Consider the following 16944-nt stretch of genomic DNA (forward strand, 5'->3'; position numbering starts at 1 on the left):
ATAGGGAATTTAAGAAAGGCAATCTCACACATACATGGGGCCTAACGCTAATTCTAGAAATCATGTTTTTTTTTAGATCTTGAATTTAACAATTTTAGAATGGAGAAATGATTTGTGAGGTATGTCGAAAAGCTTCATTAACGTAAGAAAATTTTGACAATGTATTTCGACAATATATTTTGTATTTTGACAATGTATTTTGACCATAGACAGCCCGGCAAGCGTTCCCATGACGTTAATACTGTACCGAATCTCCAAGAGAGAGTACAATACGACTACATAAAAACTCAACCCGGGGAATATACGAAACAGTCGTTTTCCTTGAGTGCAGAACCAGCAGCTAAATTTTACAAGAATGGGGATCAGTCGGTTCTGAGTCATTTCAAATATAGCAAGCAGGAGATAGCGCCATACCATACAAGCTTCCGATTGGTCAATATTTTTTCAATGTCACCTTCTTCGGCTCAGATGTTTCAGGTTCATCGAGCGGTCTTCTACTTATGATATTCTGTCACGCAGCTCGTTAGTGAGTAAGCCTTGCTCTGGCGAGTGGCTCTTCTAGTCTACTCCCGTCTTGTCTAGTCGCTGAAGTCTGCTGCTTATTTCAACAAGTTAATTAGTAATCGTAGGGGTGACGAACGGCTAATTCTGGCTTCCGCCACTGCTATAGGCAGCGCGATTGGCAAAAATATTTTGTCTAGAGTTTATTGATCCGCAATATGAAACAGTGGTCGGCAGAAATACCTAGTACAGAACGTTTCTCTGGTGAAACCACCGTAACTAATATGAGATTGTTCGGTCGCCCACGGGAATTTATGCACGCGTGTATGAAAGAGACGCGTGTTTTCGCGAAATACGCGAAGCCTGTAACAATAAACGCATGTCGAAGCACCGCATTCTATGCATACAATGGCTACCAAAATGGCGTGTTGCCGCACCGTCGCTGTATCTGCGAGCCAGCCGAGAGAATCCGCCATCTGTAACGCCCCAAAAACGGAACCAGATTCCATAGCGCTCGCATGCATCTACGCAGTCGTATGTCGCCGAGCGACCTGAGTCACAGCGTGCTTTAGTCACGACATAACGTGGCTGAAAAAGGACAAGCGGTAAATGAGTGACAACATCTAGTAAGAGGAACCGACGGTGGCGACACGTAGTGGAGGATCCTGTTCGCGTGGCTCCCAAAGTTGTTTTTTTTCTGCACTCTGTAGAGCCGCCCCGTAATGACGCCCACACACAAAGACCTTCACGCGTGGGTGAACAAAGTGAAAGCATCCAGGCGTCGAAAGCATATATACGCCGACGGGATCGTGCAGAATACGAAAGGGCGGAAACGTTCTCCCACAGCGTGCTTCCTGTGGTGCGTCACAGCACCGTGCCGAGTAAACCTTTTGCCGACCTGGTCCCAGAGCAGTGCAAAATACGGGAGCCGAGCGGTTTCGTGCCCAAAAACAACCGTGCCAGGCCATCTCTTTGTCGTTGTCGTCTGCATACACCTTCGGACCTTTCGTTGTCGTCCGCTGAATACGCCGTAGACCTAATACATTTGGTCTGCCATTTGAAGAATCGTTAGTTTTCTTGCCGACACGGCTCTTGGACATTTATAAGGTCGCAGACATGGCCATGATTGCGGCTGGTCTGGTGATCCTCCTAGGCTGCTTCGTTGCGGGAACGACCAGTGAGCAGACGGAAGGTACGTGAGTGCTTCTTCGAAGTTCTCTGCCATGATATACTCGCCGACGTTTTCTTTCTGTGGCTCTCATTACAACGTGTCATGAATTCACGGTCTGCAACATTCACGGTGTATAAAATTCCCGCTTTCACTCATCTGAACGTACTGCATCGCGAAGGGCGTACTACGAAATGCCTGTGTCGCATCTCCTTTATTTATTTATTTTTTTTATTGGAGGGGGGGGGGGGGGCTCTTCCTCTTTTGGTTTTGAGATAAGTGAATGAGATCACGTAGATAGGGACAAAACGACAGCTTTTCATATATATTCTAAAAGAAAGAAAAGCAGGAACAAGAAGTCTAAAATATATTGGAAACAAAATGGCTACGTGTAGCACTTAACTGGGCCGAAACCTTGTTTAAGGGGAGTTTTCAAGTAGTGAAGACTAAAAATATATTAAAGATTTCCCTGAAGTTCACATAATGGAAGTCACATTCATGTTAAATAATTTCGTGCTGAGGGATCCTTAGGCGAAGTCTGGGTAGGTGATTCTCACACGGGATCATTAGGAAGGGTTGTACATTAAGTTCACAGAACACAGAAAAGGTAGTGATCTATTTTCGTAATGGTCGTAGCAGGTGAAGCGAACGATCTTCGTGCGACCGGCTTCGATTTCGTTCGCAATGTGGCGTCACGTGCATATTGTTCTGACTGCAGACAGCAGGTCTCTTGAATTTGCCGTCCAGGAGGTATTCTGCAAGTGTCCACGTATAGTGGACATGTCCATGTCATGTCCATTTCGTCTGCGCTGATATGCTGATTGGCTGGAGGCGCCTGTCTCCCTCTGAGGCGTATGTTCTAGTTGCCGATATTCTAGTTGACATTAGGAAGGACCCGCCGTGGTGGCGTAGTGGCTTTGGTGTTGCGCTGCTAAGCCCGAGGTCGCGGGATCAAATGTTGCGCGGCGGCAGCATTTCGATGGGGGCGAAATGCAAAAACGCCCGCGTACCGTGCATTGGGTGCACGGTGAAGTACCCCAGGTGGTCAAAATTAATACGGAGTCCCCCACTACGGCGTGCCTCACAATTATATCGTGGTTTTGGCACGTAAAACCCCCAGGATTTAGTTTAATTAACATTAAGAGGGAAAAAATTGAGCTGAGCAGGTAATGTAATGCGGACTATTAGAGTTACAGAATATTATGGCGGACTATTAGAGTTACAGAATAAGTGCTAAGGTAAAGAAAGAGCAGTCGAGGACGCCAGACAATTAGGTAGTTCGATGAAATTAGGAAATTTGCAGGCACAAGTTGGAATCGACTAGCGCAAGACAGGGGTAATTGGAGATCGCTGGGAGACGCCTTCGTCCTGCAGTGGACATAAAAATATGCTGCTGATGGTGATGGTGTAACCAGACCAAAAAGCCGTTCTTTTCTTCTTTTTTTTTGCCTACTTGCTTGCTCGGTTAAATATAAATACCACATTTAGATGCGGAAGGCAGCCATCTTCATGTCTGGATATAGTAACCGTATCTTCGTGTTTCTTTAAAAAAAAAACGATTTTCTTTGCTTAAACACAGATACGAGGGCGTAACATCGTGTGGTAGGTGGCACCGGTAGAATGCAGTGATTGTACACTTTTCTTTTCAACGACACGGGTAAGCTCCCAGACAGAATTTGGTAGTTTCTGCCGTATGCACTCAAACAGATTTTTACTGTTTTTGTAAATTTCCATCTCATGGTCAGGGTCCCCGTGTGAGTAACTGACCCAGATAAACTCTACAGGCTGACTGGCGATCATGAATTCTTGTTTCCTTGCCATGCTGTTGAACATTACCTTTGTCTTCTGCATATTAATCTTCACCTACACGGGTGTTTTCGAAATACGAAAACACCCGTGTACTTAGATTTAGGTGCACGTTAAAGAACCCCAGGTGGTCCAAATTTCCGGAGTCCCCCACTACGGCGTGCCTCATAATCAGAACTGGTTTTGGCACGTAAAACCCCACAATTTAATTTAATCTTCACCTACACTCTTGCATTTTTAAGGTTATGGTACACAGGGGGTATACGGGAAGTTATTTCAACGTAACCGATGGTGCTCACGTACGTTCCAGAATGTACACCACTACTTGCGTCGTATGCACGCAATCTAAATAGATAAGATTCTTTCACTACGTAGAATCGGCGATAACATTCAGCGAAGTTCTAATACATGTAGGCGCGTGTCGCGCCTAGCGATAACTTCGTAACAGTTCTAAACAGTTCTAGCCTGTGAAGAACGGTCACCGGAAAAAGATAGACAATGCACCAATATGCAGCCACCTTGAGTACGTTCATAATATTTCATTTCATTTCCTTAAAAGCCCATTGCGGGGTATTACATAAAGGGTTTACACAAAATGCACATATGTAAATAAGAGAGAAAACATAATGATAAGAAGGGCAGAGACATCGGTCAGTACTGCATTCGCCTAGCTGCAAAATTGGTGACCACTTAAGAATGCTGTGACAAATACATCGCCGTTCGTTTCAAACATAATTTGAATAGGTGCGCCACCAAATTACGTACGGTCATTCCCATGACTTCACGGCGGAAGCGCACTTCTTTTCGGTGTTGGCGTCCCTAGGGAAATACGTTTTGAAGGGTGGAAGTGCAGTGGACAAGTGTTGCAGTGCGGTTTTGTGGGTGGACCTTGTACTCAATCAGCTTGTCATCGAGTATATATATTCTGCGCTAGAGAAAGGGTACATCTAGGGAAAGAAAGATGAACAAAATGGCCGACCACGAGTACAGAGGGAAGGGGCGAAGCTGTATATCGCTAGCCGATTCGTCCGTCTGTCGCCTGTACGCAGAAACTATCATCATCAGCAATGGCTCGAGCGTCGTCGTCGTCGTCTTCCACAGATGGCTCCGTTGCCGCTCATCATTCCAGCGCAGAATTTCACTTCTCTTCTGTCGTCGTTTACGGGGCCACGTTTACGGGGGTATTAGCCAAGGGGGATTAGCTTAAGGGGATATGATCGAGCCATGATGCGACAACGGGCATACCGTCAGTGACGTCGTTTTCTCCATCGCAGCCGAACGTGTATGTAACCTCATTAAGAAACACAAAGACGTACGTAACCAATAACTGAGAAAGACTTTAATGTACCGTTACACTGTAGTACCCTCGGGATTAACCCACTGATGAAGAGCGGGGCCGCGCGTTTCAGCTTCGCTGGTTAACCATCTGTACGGAGTGCTAGGGCGGTGATTTTAATGGAGAGGTCTGCTCAAAGTCGACAGACAGACAGACGGACAGATGAACTTTATTTGCGTCCTGGGAAGAGGGTTCCTAGGAACCCGCTGAGGGCATCGCCCGCGAAGGGGTCGGGAACGATCGCTTCACAGGCTCCCTGGACTGCCCGGAGTTGGTGCGCAAGGTCTGAGCTTGCGATGCACTGGAAAAAGTCCGTCTCGTTGACGTGATGCTTCCTTGTGGAGACGCGTAAGCGGGGGCACCGCCACATCAAATGAGGAAAGGTTGCGAGTTGATTACATGCCAAGCAGTTAGGTGAAGTTGTCCGTGTACATGGTCATGGTGGCCGGCGACGGGAAGGATTCAGTCTGGAGGAGTCGGAGAGCTATCTCCTGCCTCTATGCGGATCCGTGAAGGATTTAATGTCTAGTCTGCAATGCGAAGTTATGTCGTGAAAGGTGGTCAACGGGTCCCTGTCGGCGCCACCGCCACTTCCCTCCCCCGCAGTGGGCGGGGGGCTCGTTTGCCCGGAGCGGTGAATGAGTCTTCGCGCCCGAGCGTGAGCCAGTTCGTTGGGGTTGGCGATGCCGTCGACGGACGCACCCATGTGGGCGGGAAACCACGTCAACTCGCGAGAAAATACTTTGTTGTGAGTGAGAATGCTGTGAGCAGCCAAATAGATTTGATTGGCGTCGAACGACCTGACGGCCGTCATAGAATCAGAAAAGATGAGTAATGGATCTCAAGCCGTTAACGCCAGAGAGATGGCGACTTGTTCGGCTACCCCGATGGACTTGGTCCTTACCGAGGCGGCACTAACGGTGCGGCCGCTCATGTCTACCACGGCGGCCACGTAATGGATCTCAAGCCGTTAACGCCAGAGAGATGGCGACTTGTTCGGCTACCCCGATGGACTTGGTCCTTACCGAGGCGGCACTAACGGTGCGGCCGCTCATGTCTACCACGGCGGCCACGAAGCTATTTGGTCCCGAACGAGATGCGTCTACGAAAAGCGCGTTTTCTCTTCTGCTGTTTAGCTGAGAGAGGTAGGCTTTAGCCCGCGCTCTCCTTCTACCCTGATTATGTACTGGATTCGTGTTTCGTGGAAGTGGATGAACCGTGATCGTCGACCTTACGGTGTCTGGCAATGGAACTGCTCTCTCCTTAGTCAGGGGAGAGGTGATGCCTGCTCTTTGTTCAGAATCGCCTTGCCGGCTCCAGTGCTCGAAAGCCTGGAAATCTGGGCAGTGTGCTGCGCTTCCATTAATTCGTCGAGCTTATTGTGCACGCCCAACGCCTCGAGCTTTGTGGTACTCGTTCTAGAAGGGAGCCCTAAGACCTTTTTGACAGTCTGTCTAATAAGGACTTCGAGTTTGGCCTTTTCGGCAGCGCTCCAGACGTGCATGGAGGCGACGTAATTGACATCGCTTAGAAGGAAGGCATGGAATAGCCGGAGGAGGCTGTCCTCCTGTCTGTCTGAAAAACTTTAATGTACAGGGAGGAAGCTTGAGGTGGCCCGGAGGGGGCCACCTCTCACACTGACTAGGTGGGCTCCGCATTACAGGAGCCCATTGGCGGCCGCCGCGGCTTGTGTTCGGTCGACCAGGGCCTTCTGACTTGCCAGGTCGGAGCAGCCGAGCAGGGCTGCCTCCCAGTCCTCTCGGGTGGGGTTTGGTTTTGGGGTGATGTTCGGGGTTGATTGGCATGCCCACACCATGTGGAAGATGTCCGAAGACTTCTCCGCACAGTTCTGGCATTTTCCTGTACAGGCAGGATCAAAGTGCTTTAAAACTGCCTGGCACAGTCCTCCTTGATGCCTCCTCTTCTGCCCGAGATCCGTTGAATGAGCCGAACGGTGGCAGCGGTGTGCTGTTGCAGCTTCTGTATCGTAGCTGCATTCCTGCCGTTCTCCGAGATAAGCATGCCTAGCACGCGTATGGTGTCTTTGCGGGGGATTTCCGCGCCGTTCTTAGTGATCAAGTGTATCTCGATCTCCGCGGTCGGTCTCCACCCTTTAGGACGTCGCCCCATGCGGATGGGTTGGTAGACCAGGAGCTCGGACTTGTTGCCTGATAGTGTGAGTTCCATACGAGAAAGGTGTTTCTTGACCGTACGTACGGCTTCTTGGAGCGTACTCTCAGCGTGGCACACCGAGCCGCCCCGGGACCAAACGGTTATGTTGTCGGCATAGACGGCGGAGCCGATGTCGCTGTTGTTATCGAGCTCTCTAGCGACAGCGGTCATACCGATGTTAAAGAGAAGGGGCGAAATCACTGCCCCTTGCGGGGTACCAGTGTTGCCTAGTTGGAACTTGTCTGATTCCAACTCCCCTAGCCTGATGGTAGCCGTTCTGCCTGACAGGAACTGCCTAACGAAGTCAAAGAAACGCCTATACCGAGACCAAGCTCGGAGATGGCTTCCAGGATGAGATCGTGAAGTATGGTATCGAACGCCTTTTTTAGACCCAGAGCCAAAATGACTATTGGATCTCTGGTGGAGGCGTCGGTGACCTGCGATTTGATTAAAAGCATGGTGTCTTGTGTTGATAAGTGTGGGCGAAAGCCTACCATGTTGGGTGGGAAGAGTTCGTTGCGCTCTATGTGCTTAGAGACCCTATCGTTTATGACATGTTGGAAAATTTTGCCGACACACGATGTGAGTGAGATCGGTCTAAGATTCTCTGTCGTGCACTTCGTACCAGGTTTGGCTATCAGTATGACGGTGGCGTCTTTCCATTCTTGTGGATACGAGCCGTTCTTTCAATGTTTGTTAAAAAGATCGGTCAGGAAGGTGACCGACTTGTCGTCAAGGTTTCTGAGCATGCGGTTCGTGACGCGGTCAGCGCCCGGCGCCGAGGTGCTATTGAGTTTGTGAAGTGCAGACCTGACTTCCCATTCCGATATGTCGCAGTCCAGTTCGCCGGAATCACTTCCGGCGTAGCCGCGCGGCAGCGTGGATGAGATGGTGTCAGGCGGCAGATGAATTGCGGCGAGATCGTTCATGACCCAATCTTTGCTACGGTGAGCAAGTCTCTCGATGGCCGATCTCTGGGCGGCGCGGGTGTCGGTGGGTTTCAGAAGGTGTTTGAGCAAGTTCCACTTGCCGCCCACCCTCATCTGCCCGTCGACTTTGTCACACGTTTCGACCCAGTGTTTCTGTTCTAACACATTGGAGTACGAGGCAATTTCTGCATTGATCTTGGCGATGCGTTTCCTTAGTGACCTGTTGAGTTTGTCCTTTACCCACCGTTCTTTGAGAGCCATTTTAGCCTCAAACATGTGCGCTAAGTGACTGTCCATGGTTGGGAAATCTTCCGTCTCTGTCTCCTTAGTGGAGGCAGAGACATCGGAGAAGAGGGTTTCTATCCACTCGCCATAGTCGTTGGGAGGGGCTTTGTCTCTCCTGCTGGATCTAAAGAGATTCCAATCAACTATGCGCTGAATTCTGGTGGTTTTGCATTGAGCATGCAGTGTCATTTCAATGATAATATGATCGGACCCCAGATCTTCCCCCATCGGACCCCAGATCTTCGCCATGATGACTTGCCGTCATAGGCGACCAGAGAGAGGTCTGGGTTCGACGGTCTCGTTACCGAGTTGCTCACAGTCGACAGAGACAAAAAAAAAAAAAAAAATCGGGGTAGCGTGCACTAGTGGCGCAAGGCTTAAGACACAGCGGAGCTGATCAGTTCCTAGCTGGTCATGGCTATGCGAACCGATGTTAAGTTATACGAAGTAATGTCGAGTGATATGCTAAGTTATACGAAGTGTATAACCTCGTGGTCCGTGGCATCGGGAAACGCCTCGCGAATCCCGCCTCGCCAAGAAAGTTAACTTTGTTTTCCTTACTTCTCTCGCTCTCTGTCTGTCTCTCTCTGCACCTCCTCTCCTCCTATGCTCTGCTTTCACTCTCTCCCATCTGACGCTCTCCAAGCTTGACGATGTTGCGCACGACAACGAGACCGCTCCGTTGTAAAAATAACTGTGTTATTGACTCAGAAATCCGCGCTGGACCCGCGTCAGCCCGAGTCTCTTACAGGTTGTTTTGAACAAAGAGCACTGAAGCATGCATCCGCAGTGGTGTGCGTTTTCAAGCTTCTCTTCCAGCTTTGACGAAAACAAAGCGGCGCACAGCCTCTGTCAAAAGAAACAAAGTCACTAGTTGCATGAACGCGGCTTACTCCGGGAATTCTTGTTGGCCTCCCCGTCGCATATCCGTATCCTGCTCAAAAGCTCGCCAGAAGGACGGTGAACTCTCATTACGCACCCTCAGAAGCTGACGCGGCATGAAGAAACGACTATACTATTCAGCAACTCTTTTCATTTTTATTGCGATAGCAATTATATGGACACTCTAAAGCGGATTTCTGCCGTAGGCGTCGTCGTCGCCGTGAGGTTCTGTATGACGTTAACGGCGATGAAATCGTCGCCGCGCTCCGGACGCTGTATGTGCGAGTGAAAGGGAGCGAGGGACGCGCGCTTTCAGCGAACGTGCGTCGAGCGAACACACGTCGCAGAGCAAATGCGCGTTCTGCGCCGTGCTCCCTGAAGCTCCTGAAGGGCTGCAGAATTAAGCGCCTCTTTCCTACTTAACAATCACCATATATAGAGCGCAAACGCGACTTCTATCGCGCGAAAGGCCGTGGGGGGACGGGAGGGAGGGAGGGAGGGGGGGGGGGGGGCGACGTTTAGCTGCGGCACCAAATGCGTATTTATATAAAAACGCCGCGCGCGTTCGGTGCGAACGCGGGCAAAACGCCGACGGCGTCGACAACAGTTCTGCGCGTTGCTGGTGCTGCTGCATGTCCAAGTTAATACAGCTGATAAAAATACTATCCTTACTCCGTATAGCTATCTACTAATTTGCTATCGCAATTGATGCTCGGCCTTTCGGGTGAAACTGCGACAATCTTTTTTTTCTTACAAAAGATACTAATAAATTTTAATTCTGAGGATTTGCGCGCCAAAACCACGATCTGATTATAAGGCACGTCACCGTGGGAGACTCCGAATTAGCTTTGACCACCTGGGGTTCTTTAATGCGCACGTAAATCTACAATTGTTGCGTTTCGCCCCCATTGGAATGAGGTCACTACGGATGGGATTGAACCTGCGACCTCGACATCAGCAGTGCAACGCTGTAAACACTAGGCTACCACGACAGGTTTGATTTCCTCAGTGGCTTCGTTTAGGGCAGATACTGATTACCTGTATTTACTGCAACACTTTGTTTGCTTGGCTTGTTGTCTATTTTTGTTTGTTTGTTTGTTCGTTAAGGTTTTTTTTTTTCTTTATTTTTTTACAGCGATAGGCTGTTATGGGCTCACTCGCCTATTATATATTTGTTTTTTTCCTGTTATCCGGTGGCGCGCCAGTCCCCGTCGGTTATACAGTCGTAGGAATCCCAAAGTGATTTTAGAAAAAGATTTGAAAATAAAGCAGTAAAGGCAGAATAAAAAAAAAAAAAGCATTGCACCGCGAGGATTCTCTGCGCCCGGGGCTGCTTCGCATCAATTTCGCTTCTACTCAGCGGGTCAACTGGGACGCGTTACATATGGTTTTTACAGGAATAAGAGTATAATGCACACACGCGCGCGCACAATAAAACGCAAAAAAAAAAATTGTTTTTGAAGTGCTAACACGTCTACGCACTCACGCCACTGCACGCACGCCGCACTAATTTTCATATTGCCGTTGGTGGGTCACCACGTGCTCAGGCAATAAAGAATGGACGCGGTGCGTTCTGGAGAAAATTTGCAAAAATTTTGACGAGTTGCACATGTAGGTAAAGGGGCCAGGACACCGAACAGAAACACTTGATCACTTCACACTGATAATTAAAGTACTCCCTCTGCATTAAAATATTCGAGTTTTCTTTCTATCTTCCTTTCTGTCCCCTGTTCACAAGTGCTTCCTTAACACTGCACGTAGTACGTATACGTCGCACTGCGGTTTACGTCCTACCAAGACCCATCTTCCGCCCCCAAAAGTGGGACTCCAACTCTAGAGGGATATGGCTAAATGTGCTGCAGCCTCATAGCCCTAACACCAGAGGACACTGAGGAAAGTAAAGCTTTCTCGCATTATAAAGAAAGCTCAAACCCAGAGAAAGTTAAAACCACTTACACTTATCGGTGCCCATTCCAGCTTCCTCAACGTGCCCCCCGCCCGACCCAAAGTGCGACTGCGCGCCCACTAAAGACGACAACGGATGCCTGGTCTGCATGTGTCACGAACGCATACCACCGGCACAATGCCCAAAGGTGAGACTATCATGACGGAGTTTTGTAGACTGTATTACTATACAAGCTGCTTTTTTTTAGCTGCACCAATTTTTTAAAGTTGCCTGTGGCAGATAGCCCAATTCTATCCCTTTATCTAAATAACTCGATGAGGCGGCCTTTCATCATACGAGAAATAGAAATGCTTAATTGAATAAATACACAATTACGGTAATTAAATTTTAAATTAATTACTTTAGGGCCCATATTTCCATCTACGAATTGTAGCTAGTGAGTATGCAAAGCAAACTGACTTGAAACGACTTCTCAGGACAACACCAGTACGTTTCGGAATATTAATTGTCAGTGTCCGACGAAGTGCATTGGCGCTCCAGTTGGTTACTTTTGTGCTTCAATGCATGAACCAGCGTGGTATTGCTTTCTTTTTTTTTAGTTAGGGCCACAACAGGGCATTTTTACTGCAAGTTTGACGTCACATACCTCGAAACCCGTCAAAAAAGCCCCGTCAGGCAGAATGGCCTTTAGCTTGGCTTCGTTTTTCTTTATGTCTACAGAAATAAATAAACCGTTCATTCATTCAAACCAGCGACATCCTCAGAATTCGTCCCCAGTCGATATGCCATGCATATTCACTAGCTACAATTCGTAAAGTTTGATACATGTGACGTAAAGTAATTACATAGTTCATTAGCGTAATTATGTTAATTATTCAATTCAGCATTTCGATTTTTCGTAGAAGTAATGTCCGCCTCATCGAGTAATTTAGATCAAGGGGTAGAATTCTGGCTATCTGCCACAGGAGAGTTTTAAAAGTTTGGTGCAGCTAAAAACAAACAAAGGAACATCCTACATATTGCATATAGGCAGCATGCACCCGGCCGGAAGTCGCTGCGACGACATTATAATTTATCGCCCCGGTGTCACCGATACCATCGACTAGGGATGTGAAAACCATGATCGAAACGACATTCCAAACAACGACCCATGCTCATTCGAGTGTTAACGCACTGAACTTTGTCAAGCTGAAGCTCAGAATGTTTGCGCTTCGGATTTCGATCGCGAAACATACCAAGTTATGCGGAGCATGCGCGCTTCGGCAGCTTGAGATCTCGAACATTCTTGTCGGGCTTACAGTGTATGCGCATCGAGTTCCTCCCGTTTTGCCATCTGGCACTGCTGTAGCAGTGGAAAACTTTAACGCAAGGTACCTATATATATATATATACACCGTCAAGTGCACGTGCAATATCCACCACACAAGCATTGAAGTCGGATAAGTGAAGCACAAACTATATATAGGCTTGGCCGACATGAGGCCTCATCAATTGATCCCCAGCGTCATCTCACGTTCAGAAATGATAACGCAGCAGACATCTGGAACTGATTTGAAAATTTCATTTGAGCATTCATTAAAGCCGCTATATCGAGCGATGCAGTTTATAAATTATACCAGGTTTGACGTGCGCAGTCAACTTCGATCTGTGCCGCTGTAAGGTGAGACATTAAAGAGTTATTAATTTTAAATATCTTGTGACACATTTGGGCATGCGAATATTTGATTACTTGATCATGCTTTATATAAAGTATGAGGGCCGCCATATGGCGGGTGATTCGAGATTAATTGTAACCACCTGTTGTTCTTTAATGTGGCTCCATACAGAGAGCAAAGCAAGTCGGCTTCGACTGTTATAACAAATTATTTCAACACTCTATTTTCATTCATTTAGAGGAAAAAGTTGTTTCTTAACGAAGAAGCTGAAAGTGAATTTCGCACAGAAACATGGGTGCTGGCACAGCAATGCGTTTACATGAACAAGACAGTAGCGCCGGGATCGATCAGGTCAGAAGTCAGGCTCAGACAGCCCAATTCGACAGCGTTCATGAACTCGTAACTGACCGGTCGAGAACCTTGCGACACCGCTGACCCGATGCCACCGACCTCGCGAACCGTCCGAGTTTCGATCTCTATGTGCGCTTCAAATGGCTGGGTCAACTTGGCTCGTGCAATCGGGCTGGCTCAGCCGGACACGACGCTCGATCAGCCCGACCGCGGCCATACCGCTTACATGAGCACGACAGGCAAATCTAAACCCGCCAATGCAGAGGACTCGACCCGTTTTCGTCGGGTCCATGTAAACGCCCCGAGTGATACGTAACTCGACGTATTTCAATATATAATGTCTTCTACTTAGGTCATTATAGTGCAGGAAAAAAATGTCGAAATCGGTTGACTATTTGGTTCCTTTAGATGGCAATGTTGTCCTCATTTGCCATTAAATGATTACAACTATAGAGCAGTGATGTTCCATACCTTGCAGAAGAATTCCCATTCCTATGCACGAAAATTCCCTATTTGCAACAATTTTCCCTGCATTACTCTAAAAAAGATTCCCGTAAATTTCCCTGCACATACGCACGCACGCACACACACACAAACACACACACACACACATCAAACACACATCCATATATACATGTCTATGATCAAAAACACAACTTTTTTTTTTCAGGATCTCGGCCGGACAGCAATGTGAGAACTCGATTGCTAATGTGGCACTTTCTAATGTCCGTTCCCGACATATCTTCCGCGTAGACAGAGCTCTACAATGTGCTACTGCTGGCTCGCAGCTTTTTAGCGATTCTGAGTCAGTCACCTTAACTAATATTGACGCAACAAACTGTAGTTCACGTTTTGTACCAAAACAGCACACCAGTTTTTCAACAACAAAGCCTATTAGAACATGAAGCTGACCGATTCCAAATTTGGTTCGTGCACTGAAGAGGGTGTGTGCTGTGTTTGTCACAATGACGGCTTCCTCAAAGGCATAATTCTAATATTCACATCATCAATTTTAAAATTCCCTGCAATATCGCACAAAGATTCCCTCTTCCCTTTCGTCCAAAATTGTGGCCGAAAATTTCCTAAAAAAGGGAATACTTCTTGCACGGAACATCACTGCTATAGAGCCGCACTGAGGCGTACATTACGGCGAGCCTCTGAACTTCACGGAAGTTTTGCCCACTCATCATTCGTTTTAATGCTATAGCGTTAAGGGCCCCATGTCGCAGAAACTCTGTTACGCGGAAACTCAAACACAAACCCCTTTTTCAGAATGTCTACCATTCGTACAGCGGCGCACCCTGATCGGTATTCCTGGCAAAAACACTATCTAGATGGCGCTCACCTCCTCGGCAGCAGAGCGCCGAGGCGTAGGTGCAGAAAAAAGCTGCAGTTGCCGGGAAGCTTGACAAACAGTCGGGTATCTTTGAATGCTATCGCATTCCACTCTTAAAGGCGAAGCTTAAGCGTCCTGCAAATTTTGTGCATCTGTTCATGCTTATCAAGCTTCCTCTTGTGGTAACTGTGGCCATTTATGCTATCGCAGAAGTCTAATTTACTTACACTTATTAACTTACTATTATTCTTTAGCGTCCTTTTATATGCATCGAAATCTTAAAGAACCACTAAAGAGAAACGCTGAATCATTTTAGACTGAAAGAGTATATTCTCAGAGAATTTCATTTTCGTTCATTTCGAGGCAATATGTCGATTGCTAGAAATCAAAAATGAAAGCTAAAGTCCCATTTTTTTTATTTCGTGCCGAAACTCCAGTGCCGGTATACGTCAGCGTCACCTCACTGATATCACAATATCTACTCGCGTTCAGGCCGTTGTGTCGCAGTCGAATTTCTCGAAAGTTACGAAGTTCACTCGTTTGGCTCCTTTAGAATGAAGTATAGTCCCCCCAAAATTAATTAGGCCCAAGTAGATGCCGTCTAAATCTGTGATGTCACAGCGAGCTGGTGCACCTGTCTTTGGTTTTCGCGCCTTTTCTGACTTGCTAAGCCTTTCTCACGATAAGAGCGTTTTTTTTTTTTGTTGCTTTCCTTTTATTTTGTATTGTGGGAGTGTATAATTTACTACAAAAGCTCGAATAATTCTAATACATGGTAAGAGAGAAATCATTTTTCTCGGCAACCACTACACCGATGTTGATCAGATTTGTGGCATTTAAAAAAAAACATTAAACTCTAATGACTGTACGTAGCAGATTTTTCATTTAGGCGGTCCTTTCTTTTACAAAAATTGTTAAAAATTGCAAGAAAGAAGATCACGTAGCAAGTTTTCAATTCTGTAACTCAGTAATAAATAAAGATGTCACAGTTCCATAACCTGCACCTGTAAGACACCTAAAGCGAACTACATTGATGTATTATACAACGGCCGCACGATAAGAACGGGCGTTTTGATTGAGCGGCCACGATTATAACTTAAACACCGTTCTAAAATATACCACTAATTTATGAGTAGGGCTACTGCGAACCCTCATAAACATTGTAACAATTTCATGTAAGCTGTAAATTCATATCAATTCGCGTAAGCTGCAAATTCACTCATATGCGCCCAGAAGCATTGAAGGTCCCTGCTGGTGGCAAAAATCTAGTTCACTTGAACTGAAGATAATAATTCAGTGCGCATTTTTTCCTGTTCCAGGTAAAATGTCCAATCCAGGTTGATAACAAGGAATGTTCCGTGGAGATACAAGAAGGGTGCCGAGTCTGCAACTGTACTCCAGTCGATGCATCCGCCCAAAGTAGCCGGACCGAGCCAAGTTATGCAGCCATACACGTCTGACTTTGAAAACAAAGCATGCTGATGTTTTGAACAATGTCTACAGATATTCTGCCGATATTTTTGTACCAAGAAACGAGTGACACCTGCAGGTCTCCTTATTCTTTTTTTCTTCTGTTCTCCCTTCAAAGATAAATTGGAGCAGGATTACAGAGTTAAAGACACCCAATTCGGTATCAGTCAGCTTTCAGATAATCAGCTAGAAGAGTAAGGAGGAAACTCTCACCACCTGATTTAGCGCTGCTATTGTGCTTCACGTAAGCATATTTGCTATTTCTGCTTTGTAGGTTGTTTTGAAATAAGCCCACACCATAAGCAAAATAGAAAGGCAATAGCACCGAGGGGACCCGCACTATTAAGGACAAATAAAATGCGAATAGGAGAGTAGTAAATAGAACAAATTTTTTAGAAGTAAACGCTTGAATTTGTGATTTCACACTGCTATGTACCCAGTCACCAGGATACGCCCCAACCTATGTATATGATCCTGAATCACACTTAAATTACACGGATCAGCCATGAAAGGAATGAAAGTATGGAGGAAAAAAAATAGGAAGGAGCATCACGTGATAAAATTGAAGCCAGGAAATGTTGGCCCTGCACGTGATCTCATCAAGGTAGGTTTTAGTGCGTTTTACCGCCGCACTCGGCTCACACTGTTTAAGACAACGGGTGCAACAGCTATACGATGCAACACTAGCTCGTTCCAATAATGACAATAAACGTACAAGTTGCAATAAACAACCGAAGCTAGCACACTGGGAGGAAATGTGCACAGAGCTGTTGGCAAAGTACCCAAACAAGTATGCATCGATAAAAACCTACCAGGAGCCAAGCACAGTGGGCTGACTCTGTTGAGCAGAGGGTCATGTGTTAGGCCTACTTTTGTAGGCATGGATGAGAGAAAAAGTGAAGGGGAATGTTTATGCAGTGTCGGCTCGTGAACGCTGGTTGAATGAAATCATTCTCCCTCCAGGTTTCCTTCCTCCAAAAGTGAAAGAGTGCGCTCTAGTAACTCAACTTCGCAGGGTTCCTATGAAAATCCATTGGTGGAATTGGTGGCTTTTTAGGTGGCAGAGATAATAAAATGCTACCTGCACTATCACCCTCTTGCTGTGCTTTTGCTCTAGTTTTCTTATGTGGACCATATGTACTCATAA

The 16944-nt window shown here is 46.8% G+C and overlaps 1 protein-coding gene across 1 annotated transcript; it reads left to right on the forward strand.

The window, feature by feature from the left end:
* Positions 1–1333: 1333 nt before the first annotated feature.
* On the forward strand, positions 1334–16852 carry LOC119457942 (uncharacterized). The gene is made up of 3 exons (XM_037719716.2): positions 1334–1693; positions 11057–11172; positions 15647–16852. Exons 1-3 carry the CDS (start codon positions 1618–1620, stop codon positions 15785–15787), a joined length of 333 nt encoding a protein of 110 aa, XP_037575644.1. The 5' UTR covers positions 1334–1617; the 3' UTR covers positions 15788–16852.
* Positions 16853–16944: the final 92 nt, after the last annotated feature.

Source organism: Dermacentor silvarum, chromosome 7, assembly GCF_013339745.2.
Source record: "Dermacentor silvarum isolate Dsil-2018 chromosome 7, BIME_Dsil_1.4, whole genome shotgun sequence".
Classification (NCBI taxonomy): domain Eukaryota; kingdom Metazoa; phylum Arthropoda; class Arachnida; order Ixodida; family Ixodidae; genus Dermacentor; species Dermacentor silvarum.

What these genes read in the sequence shown, in the direction of transcription:
- LOC119457942 (XM_037719716.2), top strand. Translation starts at nt 1,618, where the DNA reads ATGGCCATGATTGCGGCTGGTCTGGTGATCCTCCTAGGCTGCTTCGTT. An exon ending in GACCAGTGAGCAGACGGAAG is followed by an intron (nt 1,694 to 11,056) that starts GTACGTGAGTGC and finishes TGCCCATTCCAG; the next exon opens with CTTCCTCAACGTGCCCCCCG. An exon ending in CACCGGCACAATGCCCAAAG is followed by an intron (nt 11,173 to 15,646) that starts GTGAGACTATCA and finishes TTCCTGTTCCAG; the next exon opens with GTAAAATGTCCAATCCAGGT.